At 44.0% G+C, this 19,034-nt stretch overlaps 1 protein-coding gene and 2 long non-coding RNA genes across 5 annotated transcripts in view; 2 read left to right on the top strand and 1 right to left on the bottom strand.

Annotated features, from left to right (window-relative positions):
* Positions 1-1,374: 1,374 nt before the first annotated feature.
* Positions 1,375-14,272, top strand: LOC309859797. 3 transcript variants are annotated; one of them, XR_014308910.1, is made up of 7 exons: positions 1,375-1,535; positions 1,712-2,263; positions 4,037-4,132; positions 4,443-4,572; positions 5,256-5,318; positions 9,149-9,305; positions 12,914-14,272. It is a non-coding gene; the product is annotated as an uncharacterized lncRNA (long non-coding RNA). The 3 variants fall into 3 exon arrangements; XR_014308911.1 differs by lacking the exon at positions 12,914-14,272 and having other exon boundaries at positions 1,378-1,535; positions 4,034-4,132; positions 9,149-9,410; XR_014308912.1 differs by lacking the exons at positions 1,375-1,535; positions 1,712-2,263; positions 12,914-14,272 and adding an exon at positions 2,376-2,729 and having other exon boundaries at positions 9,149-9,410.
* Positions 4,402-5,319, bottom strand: LOC309859803. The gene is made up of 2 exons (XR_014308919.1): positions 5,222-5,319; positions 4,402-5,161 (listed from the first exon to the last, which is right to left on the bottom strand). It is a non-coding gene; the product is annotated as an uncharacterized lncRNA (long non-coding RNA).
* Positions 14,273-17,910: 3,638 nt separating the features above from the next.
* Positions 17,911-19,034, top strand: part of LOC309859328 (GDNF family receptor alpha-1-like) — a gene marked incomplete at its 5' end in the record, with an annotated part of 36,372 nt that continues 35,248 nt past the window's right edge. Inside the window, 2 exons of the mRNA XM_082719981.1 lie at positions 17,911-17,938; positions 18,544-18,880. Coding sequence (XP_082576107.1) covers positions 17,911-17,938; positions 18,544-18,880 — 365 coding nt within the window. The remainder of the gene's footprint in view (positions 17,939-18,543; positions 18,881-19,034) is intronic.

Here is a 19,034-nt window from a genome sequence, read left to right as displayed (position 1 = left end):
GGGAATGTTAGAGCGGGGAAAGGACCTTGGTGGCTAGCTAGTACAGCCTCTCCCCTCCTCCACTGCACAAATGAGTTAACCGAGCAATGAAAGCCCTAGAGAATTGTCAAAGCTCCAGCCTCACGTTATTACATACACAACAAATACAAGAGCAGCTAACAAAATGTGAGTGCTCAGGGGACACCTGGGTGGCTCAGTTGGTTAAGCCGCTGCCTTTGGCTCAAGTCATGATCCCAGGGTCCTGGGATCGAGACCCGCATTGGGCTCCTTGCGCGGTATGGAGCCTGCTTCTCTCTCTGCCTCTGCCTGCCACTCTGCCTGCTTATGTTTTCTCTCTCTCTGGCAAATAAATAAATAAATAAATAAAATCTTAAAAAAAAATAATGTGAGTGCTCAGAATAATCACGTCGACTATTCGGCCAGAGCAACTCATTCACATCAGACACCCTGCCTGGTTCTCCTACAACCGCGCCCCTCCTAGGAAGCCCGGCGCACTTAAGACGCGCAAACACACACACGTCATAACGCCAAGCGTGCACGCATGTCGCACAAGCACACTCACCCCTACCCGCAGCCCCACCCCCTCCCCGTGGGTCTGGCGCACACGTCACGCATGCAAACTCCCCACCCGCCGCCGCAGGACGGCGCGGCCAGCTTAGCGCTGCAGCCGGACACCTGCGGGCCTTGGGAACCCCAGAGCCAACGTTCCCACTCCGGACCCTGGTCCCTCATGCAGAGACGCCGCCGCTCGCCGGCCCTTCAACTCTGCAGGCAACGCAGAATCCAGGGGTCCGTCTGGTGCCCGCGGAGCTCCACCCACAACCGGGCACCCCCGCCCCCGCCGGACCCCCGGGCCGCACAGGGCCCCTTAGGCACTCGCCCCCATCCCCCGGGACTCACCCCTAACTCCCTCACCTCGTGAACCCGGCCAGAGAAGGTTTCGCAGGAGGGGCTGGAGGCCGGGGAAGAACAAGCCAGGAGGAGAAGGCAGGGATGCACATGCGCAGAGGGAGGAAACAGCGCAGCGGCGAGGAGCTGGAGGCCGGTAACGGTCCAGCGGGGAGGAGACGGCGGGGATGCACATGCGCAGAGGGAGGAAACAGCGCAGCGGCGAGGAGCTGGAGGCCGGTAACGGTCCAGCGGGGAGGAGACGGCGGGGATGCACATGCGCAGAGGGAGGAAACAGCGCAGCGGCGAGGAGCTGGAGGCCGGTAACGGTCCAGCGGGGAGGAGAAGGCGGGGATGCACATGCGCAGAGGGAGGAAACAGCGCGGCAAAGGAGAGGGGCGGGAGGCCGGGAAATGTCTAGCGGGGAGGAGAAGGCAGGGACTCACATCGGTAGAGGGAGGGAAGGGCGCAACAGCGGCGAGTAGCTGGAGAAGGATGAAGGACCAGCCGGGAGGAGAAGGTGGGGAAGCACCTCTGTTGAGGGAGGGAGCAGCACGGCACGGGGCAGCCAGGAGCTGGAGGCCGGGAACGGACGAGCGGGGAGGAGAAGGCGGGGACGCACTTGCGCAGAGAGAGGGAGCGGCGCGGTGGCGGGTAGAAGCTGGAGGCGGGTGAAGGACCAGCGGGGAGGAGAAGGCGGGGACGCACCTCTGTTGAGGGAGGGAGCGGCGTGGCGCCGGGCGGCGAGGACTGGAGGCCAGGAACGGACGACCGGGGAGGAGAAGGCGGGGGCGCACTTGCGCAGAGAGAGGGAGCGGCGCAGCGGCGGCGAGGAGCTGGAGGCGGGTGAAGGACTGGCCGGGAGGAGAAGGCGTGGATGCACATGCGCAGAGGGAGGAAGCGGCGCAGCGGCGGGGAGGAGCTGGAGGCGGGTGAAGGACCAACCGGGAGGAGAAGGCGGGGACGCACCACTGTTGAGGGAGGGAGCAGCGCGGCGCGGGCGCGGGGCGGCGAGGAGCTGGAGGCCCGGAACGGAGGAGCGGGGAGGAGAAGGCGGGGACGCACTTGCGCAGACGGAGGGAGCGGCGCTGAGGTGGCGGCGAGGAGCTAGAACTCTGCTCCTGGCAGCTAGTGCTGGGAAAGTGCGTCTACCCTGAAGAGGGCTATCTAACCCTAAGTCTTAAAAAGTTACTCATCGTACTGAGCTAGCAGGGGTTTAGTGAAGATTAGAGGCGTTTACCATGTATATCTGGCGCATAAATTATTCATTACCTCTCTCAAGATTCTCTTCCCCGGTGTACCCCAGGCGCTTTTCTTGAGAAACCAGCTGGAGAGTTTCTGCCCAGTCGGCTGAGCTGAGAGATTGCTGTCTGAGGTACTCACGCCTGCTGCCTGGAGCCAGGCTTTTGTCCTGGTCCTTCGACCAAATTTTAGACGCAAGCCAAGAGAAGGGAAGCTGTGTTTGGATTTCATCTCTGTACCGCTATCTGTGACCAGCATGGTTATTCTGGAATGAGAAAAGCAGCAAGCTAGCAATTCGGTATTAATACTAAAAACTGTTCATGTGTAAAAAACTGTCAGTATACCAAACTTGAAGAAAGCACGCTCTCATCTCCTGCAACCTCCCATATACACTTCACGCAACTTCCCCCAATGTTAACATTTTAACAGAGCGATGGTACCGTTATCAAAACTGGAAGCAAGTCGGGCGCAATTGTATTAACGAAATTACAGAGTTTGTTCAGATTCCGTCAGGTTTTCCACGAATGCCCTTTTACTGATCCAGGATTCTGTCCAGATACCACGATACATTTATTTAATCATTATGTCTGCTCCAACCTGTAAGTTTTTTTGGTCTTTCCTTGTCTTTCATGGCATTCACATGATTGAAGAATAGTGGTCAGGTATTGTGAAAAGTGCCTCTGAATTTACGCTTGTCCAATGTTTTCTCCTTATTGGACAGGTATATATTTTTAGGAAGAATACCCTTGGAAGGATGTGCCCTACCTATGTATCAGGTGACACAAGATATCAACATGATTTGTCATACTAACCTTTAGTACTTGGTTAAGGTGGTATCAGCGGGGTTTCTGCACTATATATTTAGGATTTTTCCATATCTAGTCTACACTTAAGAGTGGATTGGCTAAGTCCAGTGCACACCCAGGGACAGAGGAAATTCGCTCCTTTCCGAATTTATGGTCATATTTTAAAACCACCAGGAGTGTTAGTAAATTTGAGGAGAAACTCTGAGGCTACCCAGGTATCCTGTTTATATTTATAGTTTTGGCCACTAATTTTCGCTTTCATTGTTGGGTCTTGCCTGCAACCACTTTTACTGTGGTGTTCTAAAACGAGATTTTTCTGTTTTACTTATATGTTTATTGGGATTCTTCTGTAAAGGAAAGATTTTCATTTTCCTCATTTATTTATTCCATCATTTGTTTATGTCAGTACGGGCTCATGGATAATCTAATTCATTCCCCGTGGTCATTACTCAACCCTGCCTTTTTCACCCAACCCTTTGGTCTATGTTTTACAATTTTACCCTTTTCAGAATGTCAACGGCATTATATAATATGTATCTCCTGAGTTTGGCTTATTTCACTTAGCAAAATTCATTTAAGACTCATTTGTGTTAAAAAAAAAAAAGATTCATTCATGTTTTTGGTCCTTTTCTCAGATCAGCTCCTTTCTCTCCACTCTTTTCATTTCACCCATGCTATTATTATGTACCCTATGTCACAACACTAGCAGATAAACGATCTGAACGTTTGAATCTTAACCATGTAGTAGCTCTGTGTATGAGATTTCTAGATGTCTTCAAAGCCTCTAATAGAGACCGTATAATTGTATCCAAGTTAGGTTTGTAACAGTTGTCAGCAGTCTTGATTTGAATTTATAGAAGGTCTGACCTGAGAGTCTATGGAATAACAAATACATTGGAACTCTGGGCCTGGGTGACAATTCCAGCTAAAATGAATTTGCCCCTCAGGTGTCTTTTTCATCTACGTTAGAAAAGCACATCTTGGAAAGTAAGAAGGAGGAGTCTCTAAGTATATGTTAGTTGGAGAGAATCCTACAACTATTTGTGGTTATTCTCTTTTCTTTTTCTTTCTCTCTCTCTCTCTCTTTTGTTTTTAAGTAGGCTCACTGCAGGGCTGAGCTCATGACCCTGAGATCAAGACCTGAGCTGAGATCGAGTCGTTTGCTTAACCAACCAAACCACCCAGGCACCTCTTGAGTGAGTTTTGAGCAGAGTGTAGTTCGGAGAGAGGAGCAGATCCTAGGTTTTCACAGGCGTGTTCACAACAAGTGAGAATTGAGAATATTGCCCCATTCAGAAGCTCCCAGGCTGCCTAATGGAGAGAAGCCTGGACCAGGGCAGCTGGGCTGGAAGGAGTGAAGGATGGTTAGATGACCTGGGAAATAGAACTGAGCTGGAGGCATTCCAGGGATTTGTGGGAAAGGGCCTTAAAACTAGATGTGAGTCAGTTTTGTCTCACCAATCCCAGTTCAACCCTTACTCTTTGTTTTGTGCTCCCTCTTCCCAGATTCTAAGCTCTGCTCACACAATGAATCTGGCATTGAAAGCTGTGCTGTTGAGTTCTTTACAAGACAGCAGTACAAGGAGAGTTACTTATTTTTCTTCTTGAAGGTTGAGAAGAAATTGGTGCTGAAAATGTAAGTGAATTTCCCTGTCTTTGTGTTGGGGCAGAACCCAGAGGAAACGTTGAGTTTTCCTACCCCAGTCCTGTACTGACCACATCACCACTGGTTTAAGAAAAGATAGCCATTTGAGAAACTGCAATGCTTTAGAAAAACAAAACGTACACTCACTTGAAAGTGCCTCCATCCTTTTTTTCTTAGCTTTGGTTGCCTTCTCTAACTTGAGTAAACAAGGAAATACAGATGTAACAACTTTTGTTGTACAACCTTTGCTGAAGGTTTCGTGTTCCTTCATTTAGCGTATTATAATTTGCTTAACCAATTTTTCTCATTTCTAAAATTTCTTTGAAACAGAACATAGGGGTACAGACATTGTTTAAAAATGTCCTAGATGATAGTTCCATTCACCCAGTGAAAAATTGCACACTCAAGCTCTGCATGGCCAAATCACAGTCAGACGTAGTTGTGTGGGTGGTTTACATAGGTCCTTCCCTGCCCCTTCTGCGAGGTGAAAAGGGTATTCTCCCACAAAGGGGCATTTCACCCAGGTGATGTTTGCAGCTTTTTAAGAAGGCAGGTCCGGGAACTGCAAGGCAGTCTGTACCTTTAATGACTTCATTCCTCTTTCTCCATCCCAGCTCTGCCTTCAGAGGGCAGTCTGTACCTTTAATGACTTCATTCCTCTTTCTCCATCCCAGCTCTGCCTTCAGAGATTTCTGCATTTTTCCAAGGGAGACCAGCAAAATATGAAGAAGTCCTGTGTGAGTTATTGAAGTCATTTTCTGCTTTGTTTTATAATGGAACTTATGAGGATTATGACTCGTGTTTAAAATAGTAAAGTAGAAATAGATAAAATGAACCTGAGGGAACCAGCCTGACACAGTGTTTCTCAGACTTTAGTGTGCATCAGATCAAAACTGGGAGGTGTTTTAAACCATAGAATGGGGCCGGAGAGTTTTGGTTTTGAACAAGGTTGCAGGTGATGTTGAGGTGTGTAGACCAGTAGCATTGGATTAGCAGATCAATAGGGCAAAGTGGCGCACACACACACACACACACACACACACACATCATATAAAGTCACATGGTTATCAAACTTGCAAATATTTCAGACTTTTGACCATGACTCCCCCACACTCCCTCCCCATCCCCCCCCCAAAAAAAACATACATAGAGCATCCCTATTCCTTTTGGAGCCTGAAGACTTTCTGGGATCAAGAGCTAAATAAAAAACTTCTGTTTCTCTTTATATAAATGATGAACAACCTTCTTGTGGCAAACCACAAAATAAATGACTATAATTATTCTTCAGTGGAAACAAAAGACAGATTACCAAGCAGAACCCAGTTAATGAGGTTTTTTAGGAGAAGGTATTACTAAAGCCCATGTAGAGAGCTTTCCCCCGGTCTTGGTTTGTTTTTGTTTTCCCTTTACAAAACCTCGAATTTTTATAGAATAAGTTGACCGCACGTCCTTAAAATAACTCCAAAATTCTCAGACCCTGGAAACCACTAATCTACTTTCTGTCAGTATGGACTTGGATCTTCTGGATTTATTGTAGGAGTATAGTCATACAAAATGTATATTTTATGTGTGTCTTCCTTCACCTTGTGTAATGTTTTTAAACTTCATCATATTGGAGCACATTACAGACTTCATTGTTTTTCTTTTCTGGCTTTATTAAGGTATATTTGACAGAACTATAAGGTATGTAGTGAACATTGTGATGATTTTGATATTCGTATACATTGTGAGAGGATTCCTCCCATCTAATCTAACACATCCCTCATCTCACATATTTCTTTCTTTCTTTGTTTTGGGTTTTTGTTTTTGTTTTTGTTTTTTTGGTGAGAGTATTTAAGCTCTGCTGTCAACAGATTTTAATTGTGATATCAGCTGTAGTCACCGTGTTATACATGAGATCCTCAGACCTTCGTTTTATAACTAAGTGTGCCTTTTTACCAAGACTTCATTTCTATCATTGAAGAATATTCCATTGTGTAGAAGGACCTGAGTTCTGTTCATCCACTCACTGGTTAACAGACGTCTGGCTTGTTTCTGCTTTACCGCTGTTGGGTAGTGCCCCTCTGAACATTCATGTGCAAATTTTGATAGAATACATGTCTTTGGTTCTTCTGGGTATTTACTGAGAAGTGAAAATGCTGGATCATGCATTAGTTGTAGTTTTAAATTACCGCCGAACCGCCTGTTTTTCATAATGTGCACAATTTTATATTTCCACCAGCAATGCATGAGGGTTAGTTTCCCCTCTTTATTGACAGCACTTGTTGTCATATTATAGCCAACATAGTGGGTAGGAAGTAGCATGTCATTGTGGTTTTGATTTGCTTTTCCCTAATGTCTAATGAGTACCTTTTCGAGTGCTTGTTGGATATTTGTGTATCTGCTTCGCAGACATGTCCATTCAAATCCTTGGCCTGTTTTTAATTGGATTTATTGAAGAGTATTTTGGGTAATAGATTTTTATCACATATGTGGTTTTCAAATATTTCTTCCTATTTGTGAGTTGTCTCTTCATTCTCTTGAAAGTATATCCTTTGATTCACAAAAGGATCTCTTTTCCTTTGTTGTGTTTGCCTTTGAGGTCATATCTAAGAATCTGTTGTCATTCTAAGATCATGAAGATTCACTCGTGTATTTTTCCTAAGAGTGTTATTGTTTCTAGCTCTCACATTTAGGTCTTTGATCTATTTAGAGTTAATTTTTGTATATGATATGAGGAAGGGGTCCATTTTCATTCATTTGCATGTGGATATTCAGTTCCAATACCATTTGTTGAAGAGACTCTTTTTTTCTCCCATTGAATGATCTTGGTACCCTTGTTGAGCGTCAGTTGACCATAGGTGTATGGGTTTGTTTCTGGACTCCCACTTCAGTTCATTTGTGGAGATGATAATATTCATATGTGGATATTATCATGCTAGTTCCTTGTGTTTGATACTGTAGCTTTATAGCAAGTTTGAAGTCAGGAATGTAAGTTCTCCAGTTTGTTCTACTGAACAAATTCTTCTTGACAAACTTGTCAGGATTGTTTTGGCTGCCTTTTTTTTTTTTAAAGATTTATTTATTTATTTGAGAAAGAGCGAGAGAGAGCACACACAAGCAGGAGGGGCAGGGAAAAGAAAAATCTCAAGCAGATCTCTTGCTGACCCTGACATGGGGCTTGATCTGACGACCCCGAAATCGTGACCTGAGCTGAAATCGAGTGCTGGATGCTTAACTAACTGAGCTACGCAGGTGGCCCTTTGTTTAGAATTTAATATTGTGTTTAAGATCTATCCAAACTGGTTACTTCATTCCTTTTAATATTCTGTTATGACAGCATACATTTTAGTTGTCTGTTTCTTATGTCATTTCTGTTTATCATTATTATGAATAATTGTGCAGTGACCATCTTTTACATTTTCTCTCCCTGTAGAAGAACAAGCATTTCAAGTATTCTGTAGTGTACACGCATGATACATATTGTTGGGTCAGAGAGACTAAGCATTTCCAGTGTCACTTTATGCTGCCAAATTGGTCTAAGTGACCATACGACTCCCACCAGCTGTTAGGTGACAGGACAGCTTTCTTTGTCTCCTTGTTCACAGTTGATACCGTTATTTCAAAATTATGGCCAGTCTGATGAAAGATGAAAACCCTATTGTTTTGTTTTTTTATTTCTCTGATTTTGGATAGGATTGGGCCTTTCACTTTTCTTCTGTGAAATGTTGATTTATATGTTTTGTATATTTTTACATACCTTTCCATTAATTTTGTTCTGTATTTCTTACTGATTGATAAATATCCTTTATGAGTGTTGTATAGTAATCTTTGTTCTATTCATTGTAAATATGTTCTCCAAAGTTTGTCTTATTTTTTCACTTTGTGGCATCATTGGTAATATGAAAGTTTTACATGTTGATGTGGTCAGATTTGTGAATCTTTTTTCGATGGTTTTCTTTTGTTTTTTGGTATTTTGTTTTGTTTGTTTTAGTTCTCTTATCCTTCAGTGTATTCCCATTGTGGCACATAGTCACATTCCTGTATCTTAAGCTTAGCAGGTATTTCCTCTCTGAGGTATACCATCAAATTGAGACACAATTTGATTGATTTCTTTCATTTGCTCTTTGTTTTTAGGGCTTTGTTTTCATTTTGATTATTGTTTTTGTATAAGTATTAAAAATATTACATCTTTCAATGGCATTTTAGGCTCTCGAACAGCATTTGGATGCAGTGTACAAATTACTCTGGTTTTCATTCATTCCTTTTTTTAAAATGACAGTTCTTTCAGTGTTGTGTCCAAATAAATGATGTCATTGGAGTCCTCAGGAGAAATGTGTAGATATCATGCCTGAATGAGTTAGGGATGACTCGCTCGTTTTCTAATAAAAGTAAAACATACAGTGAGAACGTACGTCTAGATGTGGAAATATGTCTTAAATCTTTGGAAATCCTCTTAGAAAGGACCCTGTTGTGGAGTTAACCTCTGCTCATCTGTGTTTTAGACAGAGGGGAGTAAAGGACTGTGCTGGGGAGGCAGGCAGTGGGGGGCAAAGTAGGTGTCACCTTTCTCATACTTGTCTTTCAGATAGAACCCCAGTGAACTGGTGGGTTGGAAGAACCAATGAGACACACACTTACTGGGGAGGTTCTCTGCCTGGTGCTCAAAAATGTGCTTGTGGATTACAGGGGAACTGCCTTGATTCTCAATATCACTGCAACTGTGATGCTGCCCGGAATGAATGGTGATTTCCATATAATTTCCCTGTGCAAACTGTAATTCTGTGTTGCTTAAACTGTGTAAGTTAGGCAGACATTGGACAAGACAGTTGTATAAAGAGAACAGATTAAAGTATTTTCCAGCCAGTTCAAGGTGTAAGCTTTGATGTGTACAGTGTAATTAATCTGAGGACTGAGGCATTAAGGTAGCTATTTCTGCTTACCTGTGAGTAACTAATCATGTCCACTTAATTTTTTTCCTAATAAGACAAGATATGAATACCAGATTAATGTTTCCCATTCACTGAAAGTACCATTATCAGAGTTCCTAGGGTTAAGTTTAACCCGATAGATGACGACGGCCCCGTGGCCAGCCCCAGCATGCTTGCTCACCTCCCTCGCTGCCAGCTGCATTTTTAAATGGCCTCATAGGGAAAATCAAACGGGGTCTAGGGTGCATAAAAGGGGGTTAGGAGACACAAACCTCTCCCTGTCACTGGAGGTCTCAGAAGGCTTCCAAACCCAGAGGGAAGGTGGAAAGGGAGCGATCTTCCAGCTAACCCCCCAGGTAGCAAGAAATAACTCCCTGAAAACACACATCCACAGACCTGCCCTCACACAGATCCGGAATCCTTGGATTAAGTTAGTGTGTCCACATGTCAGCAGTACCAATGGTTCATCGTAGAAGTACATGACATTCTTGCTAGAGGCCCGTCCTCCCCAAGGATTCCCACAGATAAAAATGCCACCAAACATGAGCTCACAATCAGGGCTACACAGCCCCAGGGGACAGAAGTGGGAGGCAGAAGAAACAATGGAGTAAACGGATGCCTAAAAATCCCAGATCACAGATAACTTAAGAACATCAGATAAAATAAATGTGTGAGCTGTTGGAAAAATAAGGCCTGGGATTGACTGATAAAGCAACCAGATACTATCGACAAAGGTGATCGCGATTTACAAAAGAACCGAATGAACGTTTAGAAATGAAAATATTCTCATTGAAATTTAAGACTTGTCAGATCAGATACTAGACACATGGGATCAGGACACTGGTGAAACGGAAAATGCATGTAGATAAGCGGCAGGGACTCTAGCCTAGAGAGACCGGCATGGGAGGAAGGAAACCTGGGACAGGGAGGGGAGAGCTGCGGTCAGAGTCAAGTTTTAACAGAGGAAACTGGCGATAATGAAGGGCTAAAATAGCTAAGAATTGGCCAGACTTGAGAAAATACTAGGATACCAGGTAGGGTAAATAAGAGTAAATCCACCTGTAGAAGCATCATGCTAAAATCAAGGAAGATGAAAGAGAATGTGAAAGGGAGTGGAGGTGACCAGAAGGTGTCAAAGCAAGGACTGTCGGAGCCAGGCAAAACCCCCTCTGTGGATCCAGCAAAGCCTGCGGGCACTGGCACTCCCCTCGCTGTGCCTCAGTAAGTACAGTACTGTCTGATTCCAAGTGTGTCTCTAGCCAAAATACAGGGACACCCAGACAAACAGACACAGAAGAAATACACCACCAGCCAATTCCAAAAGACAGTTTAAAGAAGAGTTTTTGTTTTTTTAAAATTTTTAATTTCTTTTTTTAAGACTTTACTTATTTGTTTGACAGAGCTCACAAGTAGGCAGAGAGGCAGGCAGAGAAAGAGGAGGAAGCAGGCTCCCCGATGAGCAGAGAGCCCGACATGGGCTCGATCCCAGGACCCTGGGATCATGACCTGAGCTGAAGGCAGAGGCTTTAACCCACTGAGCCACCCAGGCTCACCCAAGAATGGTTTTTAGAATGAAAGTGGGTGATCTGGTAAGGAGAGTCTCAGACCCTAGAAGAAATACCGAGGAAAGAAATGTGTAAACTCAGAGGTTAACAGACACATAAGAGGCAAATACAAGACACTAGTCATGTGTCAGGCATGTACCATACTGAAACAGGAGGGAGTGGTCCTGTCCAGGACTACAGCCAGGGTTAGAAATAAGAATATGATTGAATTTAAAAATTTGTTTTGTAGAAGTTTGTCAGCATTAAATGGCTCATAGTGCATGCATTAGGATTTCAAGTGTAAGCACTGAAGAATAGAAACAGTGTAATACTCAAATCCAAAGAGGGAAGGAAGGAAAAACAGGATTTTAAGAACAGTTAATTCAAAAGAAGGTAGGAAATAAAATTTAAAAAGGAAGAAGAAAGAACAAGCAACAAAATGACATAAGAATATTACGGGGGTGCCTGGGTGGCTCAGTGGGTTAAACCTCTGTCTTTGGCTCAGGTCATGATCTCAGGGTCCTGGGTTCGAGCCCCGCACCAGGCTCTCTGCTCAGCGCTGAGCCTACTTAGTACGCCCCACCCTCTGCCTGCCTCTCTGCCTACTTGTGATCTCTTTCTTTCTGTCAAATAAATAAATGGAATCTTAAAAAAAAAGAATATTATGAGTAATTAGACACAATAAATGTGACAAAACAGCCATTTAAGTGCAGATAGGTCATTTTGAATTAAAAATAAGTATATCTTGTTTGTACACCTAGAAATGTTGAACTCAAAATCTTAAAACAACCTATGAAACAAATGTGCACAGAAGTAATTTAAGTTTAAAAGTCTTTTTTATGTTTTTAAAGATTTTTACTTATTTGACAGGGAGGAAGGGTGCCTGTGCCCATAAGTGGCGGAAGGGCAGAGGGAGAGGAAGACTCCCTGCTTAGTGGGGAGCCCAATGAATTGGGGCTCACCAAAGGACCATGAGATCATGCATGACCTGAGCCAAAGTCTGATGTTAAACCAATTGAGCCACCCAGACACCTCAAAATTTTGAAGTCTTAATATAGAATGATTAGCATTACCATATAATGATGCTTTTTAATTTCACCAAAACCCCCTAGTAATCCTAAAGTTGTATGTTTCTAACATACATGACTCAAAATGTATATAGAAAATAATTGCCTGAATTGAAAGAAGGAATATACAAATCAACCATTGTAAGGAGAGGTTTAGACATCCATCTGTTGGCAACTGGTAAATCATGCAGATGACAATTATAAAGGATATGGAATATTTTTATATGGAATCAATGGATTGATTTCGTAGGCCCTGAAAATTACAGAGTATATAATTTTCTCAAGCACACATGGCACATTTTTGCAAACTGATTTTCCTAATGTTTCATAAAGCAAAACCCCAAAGATTTTACAGATGTTGTTATGGTATGGACAAGTTCTCTGATTACAGGACACTGAGGTTAGAAATGATTAACAGAGGGACAAAAATATAGGTGGCATTTCAAAGCCACAAATGATTAGAATCAAGGAAATGAAGACATTATTCATAGAAAATATAGTTGCCTACCAGGAAATCCCGAGGATAGACACAAATATTATTGAAATTAATGAGAATTCAGTAGGGCTTCCCACTGAATCTTAGAATAACTGAATTCCTACAAAGAGCTTATTACCGTAAGAAAATATCATGAAAACCACTTGCAAAATCAGCATGAAGACTGTAGATCCTGCAATAAAGATAACAGAAATATGCAGAACTTTTATGTTTTATTATGAGATTATAAGAAGGTATATCTAAATGGAAATATCACATGATGGCCATGAGTGGGAAAAACTTCATTTTCTTGATTCCATTTCATTCCAATGCCAGTTATTTGCTGAGTGTTTGGGACAGTGAGACGCTGGAAAGATGCACGTGGGAAAGCAGTGGTCCATGGCAGTCCTGAAGGTGGAAGCAAGGACGGGAGACTGGCCCCCCAGGACTTGGAGTGTCAGGGGACCGCAGGCTCCTGACGGAGGGCGTTTCCTAGGGGATGAATGAAGGGAAAAGCACAGCCCGAGAGCGAGCCCGGGAGCTTTCAAAACAGGGAGCTCCGGGCGGCGATGGTTCCCTGGTCCCCAGGCTCGCTTTCTCCAGAACAATTAGGAAACGGGAAAGCTGACTCGGTGTTCCCTGAAGCCTTTCCCAGAACGCAGGAGTCGCGGTGGCTGTGCTGCACCTGCGAAAAGGTGTTCTGCGAAACAGCCCGTGCAAGCAGCGTCTAGAGCGCCGGGAACGGTAGACCAAGAGGAAGCGGCCTTGGAAGTCCCGTCACTGAGTGCTCGGAACCTACCGTGAGAGCTGCCGGGCCTAGAGAGCAACACTCTGGCCTTCGGGGAAAAGAGAGAAACATGGAGAGGCAAGGAAAATCCTGAGATGTAACGAAGTTCGGCGATTTCGAATGAGTCTGGTGACCCTGGCAATGAATCTCGTCCTACGTGAAGCGTGGGCATTTGGGAATGACCTGTGCTGAGAAAGAATTCTCAGTTCTGAGCTGTTTAAAATTTCCTCAGGCTCAGGAAGTTACTTTGCAAACAACAGAATTAAAAAAGAATGTATTATGATTATCTGCCTTAACACACACAATTACCCATTATGATTTCCCTTAGGTTTTTTTGCAGGGCTCTCTGTGCTTTGTCATTGCTAAAAACAATTAAAGTGTAGCTTTTCACTGCATTATAAATGTAGCTTTTAAATGGCTCTTTAAAATTCAGGGTTACTCAATGAATAACTAATGCCCTTACATTTTCCCTCTAGATGTTCTACCAAAATAACAATGACAGGAATGAAAATGCTTATTTGTAACATTTCCTGATACTTAACACCAGGAATTAATTTTGTTGTGTTAGCCCCACATTTATAAGAAGTATTTATTCAGACTGACTCCCCCCACCATCCATGCCACCTTCTGGCTTGTGACCGACCACCTGTCCCATTCCCAACAAAACCAGGAGTTCCGTGTTTGGGACGACCTGCCTGTGTGCTTCCAAGCACAGAAATTGCAGGGCCTTACAGATAAAGCCCTGGGGTTTTGTTCCATCTGATTTTTGGAAACCATCTGATTCCAAAAAAAATGTTTCTGAACTTTCAGGATATTTAGTTCAAATTTTTGATATCTTGCCAATATGCACTGGCAGTCACCTTGTCAATTTTTAAAGCAAAATAAAAATGCTAATAATTTCAATCTTCCTACCTCGAAAGAATATTTTTGATGCCTCAACAGAATTGGAATGATTAATTACCAAGTGATGCAGGGTCTTTTTGAAGCAAAGCTATTAGCCTGAACCATTGGAACCATGCTGATTGTTTTGACTTGCAAAAACATCAGTTTCAGTTGCTTCCATTTGTATACATCAGAGCAAGTGAGGGCTTTATAATTGTTAGAAACTGAAACTTCCTAGGTTCTACACAGATGCAGGGCACCTGAAGGATACATTAGACACACTGTTATTTGTTCTAAATCCAAAGTACATACATAATTGAAGCAGGACGTAAAAACATGAGCAGCTCACAAGGTGCAGAAGAATCTTCTTTCTTTGCCCAGAGCGGTGGTTGGTGGCACAGCTTGCTTCCTACTCAGGACCTCTGGCTCTAGTCTGGTTTTTGTTACATTGGAACTATAGATATTCAGTCCTAAATATTCACTTATGTGATTGTATTATATTACAAGTATATTTCTGTCATTATATGTAATATCCACTAGATTCCTTGGTGACGCTGATGGTGGTTCTTATGCCCATGCCCCCAACACGCAGGACCTGGCAAGGGGTCACTTTGCACCAAATGTTAGCTGAATGAATGGATATAGAGAGTCACGACTAGCTCTTCCCCTGCATTTCCCCAATTATTAATTTTAAGAGCATATTGTATCATACCTTCACTTTGGTTTAATCAACCTTCTCCTTCTTTCTTTTTCTTTCTTTCTCTTTCTTTCTTTCTTTCTTTCTTTCTTTCTTTCTTTCTTTCTAATGGATGGCATCAATACATAAGGAAAGGCCTAGTAACCACGATAGGAGTTTTGGAAAATTGAGTTAAAAAAGAAAAATCTAGGAATTGAAAACCTAAATCTTTTCAGTTGGGTGGTTTGGTTTTTGTTTTGTTTTGTTTTGTTTTGTTTTTAACAAAGCCAAGTAAGTTTTGCATTTAAATCTCATAAGGCGGGCAAATGGGAAAGGGCCTCGAGCTGCTTCATTGCAGGGAAATATAATCTCATGCTCGCACTGACGATTATGATTTCAGCCCTGCCTGTTTTTCTCTGTGGTCACGCAGAGGAACAAGGATATTGGATCCTCAAACCTTATTGAGTACGTTACTATGTCAGAGTTCAGATGAGTCCTTTGATTTCCTTATTGTTACGTATTTACAAATTTAGCTTACCATGTCTTGCACTGCAGTAAGAGAATATTTGCTCCTTCTCTGGATGTCATTCAGAATAACACTAAGGTGGTCGTTTTTGTTTTTTTTTTTTTTTTTTTTTTTTTAGATTTTATTTATTTATTTATTTGACAGAGAGAGAGATCACAAGTAGGCAGAGAGGCAGGCAGAGAGAGAGAGGAGAAAGCAGGCTCCCTGTGGAGCAGAGAGCCCGATGCGGGACTCGATCCCAGGACCCTGAGATCATGACCTGAGCCGAAGGCAGCGGCTTAGCCCACTGAGCCACCCAGGCGCCCCAGAACTATACACTTTTATTTTGTAATTTTACACAACTGTAAAAACAATACACACAAGTTAAATATGAACAGAACTTTGTAAACAATGAAATGCAAGTTAAGGACATTCATGTAAGGGGTAAAATACCATTTTGTTGAAGCTAAATCAGTGCTTCCAATTGGGATAGACTCCTGTGTCAGCCTGAGTTTTCTGGAGTTGAGCAGGCCTGTGTTACTGGCTGTCATGTGATGCCTTAAGTCTTCCGCCATTTTCCTCCATCTGAACTTCTTTCAACTGTTTGTTCCTATATCACTGGCTACATCATTTAGGTGTTAGGTGCATCTCTGCACCTCTATTCTTCCCTTTTTAGCTAGAGATTGTAAAACACCATTCAATACCAGGACAAGTGTAAATGCAGGCAGTAAAATTATGTTCCTGTATCTCGCCTGCAGGGCCTAATCCAGATGGTCCAGAATTTGGTCTTTGGTTATATTAATTTATTTTAGACTCTCATGAAAAATGGATAATTTAGAAATCTTCTGTGAAACTCTAGACCTTTGAGAATATAAACCACTGTTGTTGACGGGCCCAACAGCACAACATTAAAAGTCTCAAAAGAGGAAAAGACAGGAAGGGTTACCAAGGCCTGTAGGTCCTGGTGATGCTGTCCGGGCACATGGTGCCTATTTCATTTCTTGAGTGCAGAGGAGCTTGAGTGTGAAGGCAGAGGAGCCAGAGAGAAGCTGGTCTGGGAAGGTCATGATGGAGAAAATGTACCAGGTGTGCTTGTTAAAGCAACAGGGATCTCTGTGCGGCCGCTGGCTTCTTGTCCTGCTTACCCAAGAAGGGCTGCATGTCTTGTTTATTGCCTTCACATTAAATAGTTGGATTCAGATGTCATCGCAGAAACACGAACCTAAGGCATACTAGGGTACTGGCTCGTGGTGCCAGGGTGTAATTGGGTGACTTCAGACTTTTGCCTCCTGGGCTTTCTTAAAGCAAGACACACCATCATGAAACAGGGGGTCTTTCTCGCTGCCTGAAATGTAGACTCTCTTTGTGTGCCCTTCACTTACTTACATTTAAGAAAAAAATTGTAGTGAGACGATTTAACAGGAGATTTACCCTCTCAACAGATTTTTAAGTGTACAATACAGCAGCACTGGCGGTAGGCATGGTGTTGGATGGCAGACTTCTAGAACTTACTCCTTTTGCGGAACTAAAACTTGATGCCCCTTGAATAGAAACTCCCCATTTCTGCCTCCTCAAGCCCTGGCCATTAGCATTGTACTCTCCGTTTGTCTGAGCTTGAGTGTTTTAGGAACCTCCTGTAAGTGGAGTCATATAGTAGTTATCCTCTTATGACTGGTTTATTTCATTTAGCATAATGCCCTCACGGTTCATCCTTGTTGTCACACTGCTGACAGGGTTGCCTTCTTTAAGGTTGGGGAATGTGCCATGTGCCCTTTGAATGTACACTAAGTGCACTGCCCTGTCTTTTGGACCCTTTCTCCTCTCTTAATCAGTTCTCTGGCCTCTTGTAATTTCCCAAATGCCTTCGTGGCCTCCACTGACCAGGGCACAAGGAGAATGAACGGGCGTTCCAGAACCAAAGCAGGGGCCGAGGCCTGAGCAGGAACTTAGTGGAAGGGTGTGGGGAAAACAATTCTCACAACTGAGCGAGGTTGTCTTCTACCTCTTTGCTGTCTCCAGAAGGTCACTGCTACACCTAATGATCGGTTTTCCATGGATCCCCTTATAACCAGGCCCTACAAGGTTTTTCCATCACTTCCCTCCTGTGAAAACACCTGTGTCATCATGTCAAGCTACATTAACCTTGTCTGCTCATCTTTTAACTTGTGGCATTGGGCCTGGGCCTGTCCGCCAGTCTGCTTGGCTGCTGCAGTGGGCCCTGCTTCCCCTGTGCTCTCTCTCCAGGCACAGTGGGCAGCATGGCAGTGGACAACCCTGTTTTCTCTGAGCACGAGCACAGAGAGCTTGGGTAGAAGGCAACATATGTTTTATAAGATTCCTGAGGCCTATGGTTTTTAAGCCCATTGAAATCCTATCCAGAATCCTCGCTGAATTTTTCTAGTTTGCAGTCCTCAATACTCATGGATCCCACATATTGTATGTGGCAAGTTAAGTGGTAATTGAGGTTTGCAAATTTTCACGTAATGTATTCTGGTTTTCTTCCAGTGGCCTGTGAGCTAGAACTTAAACACAAGTTCGCTGTAGTTACTTCTTCCTGTTTAGAGAGCTGGCGTAATAGTTTGTCTTCTGGGCTCAAATAACCATGTAATTACTCTGTAATCATATAGTAATTAGCATGTACTATATGCATTTATTACATAATTATATTCCTGGAGGATTGCATGGCAATTATACTTAGATTCAGCATATCATTTTATATACTGTATAATGAACAAGTATATAATTTGTTGCCTTTTTCTTTTATCCTAATTTCAGTTTACCAACCAGGAGCTGGAAACGTGTTCTCCTGTTGCCTTGTTTATACCTCATCAGGCAGGTGCCTTGGCTCCTTTGGCTCCTTTTGGCCTCACTCAGTACCACCTAATTATCCATCTAAGGGACCGCTAGGGGCTTGTGGGCTGCCCTGGGCTCCCAGCCTTTGCACTCCATATACTTTCTCCTTGTCATGAACTCATTACCTATTAGCTTCAAGACACAGAGCTGATCAGAGCTCCCAGCATCGCCCGGGACCCGGCCGAGCCTCAGGTAGAACAGAGCGAATGTGAGCCTCGGGGCCCCCCACCCTGGGGTCACGCCTGCCTTTCTCTTCTCTGCAGTGGAGCCCGTGCCCAAGGGGAACAACTGCCTGGACGCCGCCAAGGCCTGTAACCTCGACGACACCTGCAAGAAGTACCGGTCCGCCTACCTCACCCCGTGCACCACCAGCATGTCCAACGAGGTTTGCAACCGGCGCAAGTGCCACAAGGCCCTGCGGCAGTTCTTTGACAAGGTCCCCGCCAAGCACAGCTACGGGATGCTCTTCTGCTCCTGCCGGGACATCGCGTGCACCGAGCGGCGGCGGCAGACCATCGTGCCCGTGTGCTCCTACGAGGAGAGGGAGAAGCCCAACTGCCTGAATTTGCAGGACTCCTGCAAGACGAATTACACCTGCAGGTAAGCAGGCGCTGGGGGCTGGGTGATGAAGGAGCTCGGCCGGGAAAACCTTTGCGGCTGCTTTCCTGGCCGAGCTCCTGTTTTCTGGGTTTCTACAGGGTGGCTGTTTGGGGCAGGGAAGCCAAGGGGAGGGCAGGCAGTGGAGCCTGCTGGC

The sequence above is a fragment of the Mustela nivalis genome (genome assembly GCF_964662115.1).
Source record: "Mustela nivalis genome assembly, chromosome: 2".
Lineage (NCBI taxonomy): Eukaryota > Metazoa > Chordata > Mammalia > Carnivora > Mustelidae > Mustela > Mustela nivalis.
This window is presented reverse-complemented; position numbering and strand designations above follow the sequence as displayed.